General features: G+C 35.3%; 1 protein-coding gene across 1 annotated transcript; it reads left to right on the plus strand.

Annotated features, from left to right (window-relative positions):
- Positions 1-630: 630 nt before the first annotated feature.
- On the plus strand, positions 631-1,329 carry LOC110883099. The gene has a single exon (XM_022130945.1). It carries the CDS (start codon positions 631-633, stop codon positions 1,327-1,329), a length of 699 nt encoding a protein of 232 aa, XP_021986637.1.
- The last annotated feature ends 457 nt before the right edge of the window (positions 1,330-1,786 follow it).

Below are 1,786 nucleotides of genomic sequence, written 5' to 3' on the forward strand. Positions count from 1 at the left end.
TACCTTTAAAATTAATGAGGAATGGAATATTGATAGCTAGAATTCGGATGTTTCAGATGGGAATTGAAGAAGATATGGGATTTGATTTGTAGCCATTATCTAAAAAATAGACTAATAAATTATGGGATGTTATAAACCAGACATTTTAGGCCCAACCCATTACTCATGGGCTTTAGGGTTTATTGTTATGTTTATCTATATATTGTAATGTTGAATAGAATGAAGTATGGTATTCAACTTCTCTCTCTTTCTCTTTGGTTTTTATCACGTTAGCACCAAATAAATTTGAAATTTTAATATTTCTGGTTTGCGTGTGTACAATAAATATACAAAGTACAATTATAATAGGAATGTGTTTATACAAGTATATAAAGATTATCCATAATTACACCTTATTATTATTATTATTATTATTATTATTATTATTATTATTATTATTATTATTATTATTATTATTATTATTTGTTTATTATTTCATACACCTTAAGTTACTATAGAATACACAATCATAAGTAAACATGCACAAGTTTTAGAACTTGAAGTTCTAACAAAAAAAAATTGAACCTGAAGTTCTCATATATTATGCATTGGCTCGTTTTAAATGCATGAATTTTTCCTTCGTAGATAAAAATGTCAAACTTATCAAAGCTTGAATTCACCGCACTTGACATCTCGGGTAACAACTACCTCCCGTGGACTCTTGATGCTAAAATTCATTTGACGGCAAATAATTTGGGGGAGACAATTATTGATGGAAATCAAAGTAAACCTCAAGATAAAGTGAAAGCCATGATATTTCTCCGCCATCATCTTCATGAAGATCTAAAGCAGGAATATCTAACTGTTGAGGACCCTCTTGAATTATGGACAAACATCAAAGAACGTTTTGACCACCAGAAGTTGGTCTTACTCCCCAAAGCCCGCTATGAATGGCTTCATTTACGACTACAGGATTTTAAGACCGTCAGTGAGTATAATTATGCCCTGTTCCGCATTACCTCTGAACTTAAATTATATGCTGAGAAAATTACCGATGAAGACATGCTTGAAAAAACTTTCTCAACATTCTATGCCTCAAATATGCTCCTGCCGCAGCAATACAGGGAACGTCAATTTACTAAGTATTCTGAATTGATATCATGTCTTCTGGTCGCGGAGCAAAACAACAAGCTCCTACTACAAAATCATCAATTGCGACCTGCCGGTGCAAGCCCATTCCCTAAAGCGAATGTGGCCAATTATCAAAGCGGACGAGGTAGAGGTAGAGGCCGCGGCCCCAGCAGAGGTCGTGGTTCGTGGTCGGGGACGGGGATATACATGGCGTCGTGAGTCTTAGAACACTAAAAATAGCGGTGGTGAATCGAGTCGACACAATACGGGGCGACCTTCGAAAGGGAAAAGTAGCGGGAACCAAAGCAACATTTGTTATAAATGTGGGATGTCAAATCATTGGTCCCGCACATGTCACACCCCTAAACACCTCGTTGAGGCATATCAACGCATGGTGAAAGAAAAAGGAAAGAATGCTGAAACTAATCTGATAAAGGATGCACCTTCAGCCACGATATCAGACGTTCATTTGGATGCATGTGATTTCATTGAAAATGTTCGTGATGTTTAAACATATTTAACGTACCTTATATGTTTTACTTTTCACACTGTGACCTTGGTATTTGTTTTGGTTTGAAACTCTTGCAATGTTTCATTTTTACTTCTTTGCATTAACTTTTATATATTTTTTTTATTTCATGAAGAAATATGCATGCTAGCTCCAGTAGAGCTATCA

The sequence above is a fragment of the Helianthus annuus genome, chromosome 11 (assembly GCF_002127325.2).
Source record: "Helianthus annuus cultivar XRQ/B chromosome 11, HanXRQr2.0-SUNRISE, whole genome shotgun sequence".
In the NCBI taxonomy this organism is placed as follows: Eukaryota; Viridiplantae; Streptophyta; class Magnoliopsida; order Asterales; family Asteraceae; genus Helianthus; species Helianthus annuus.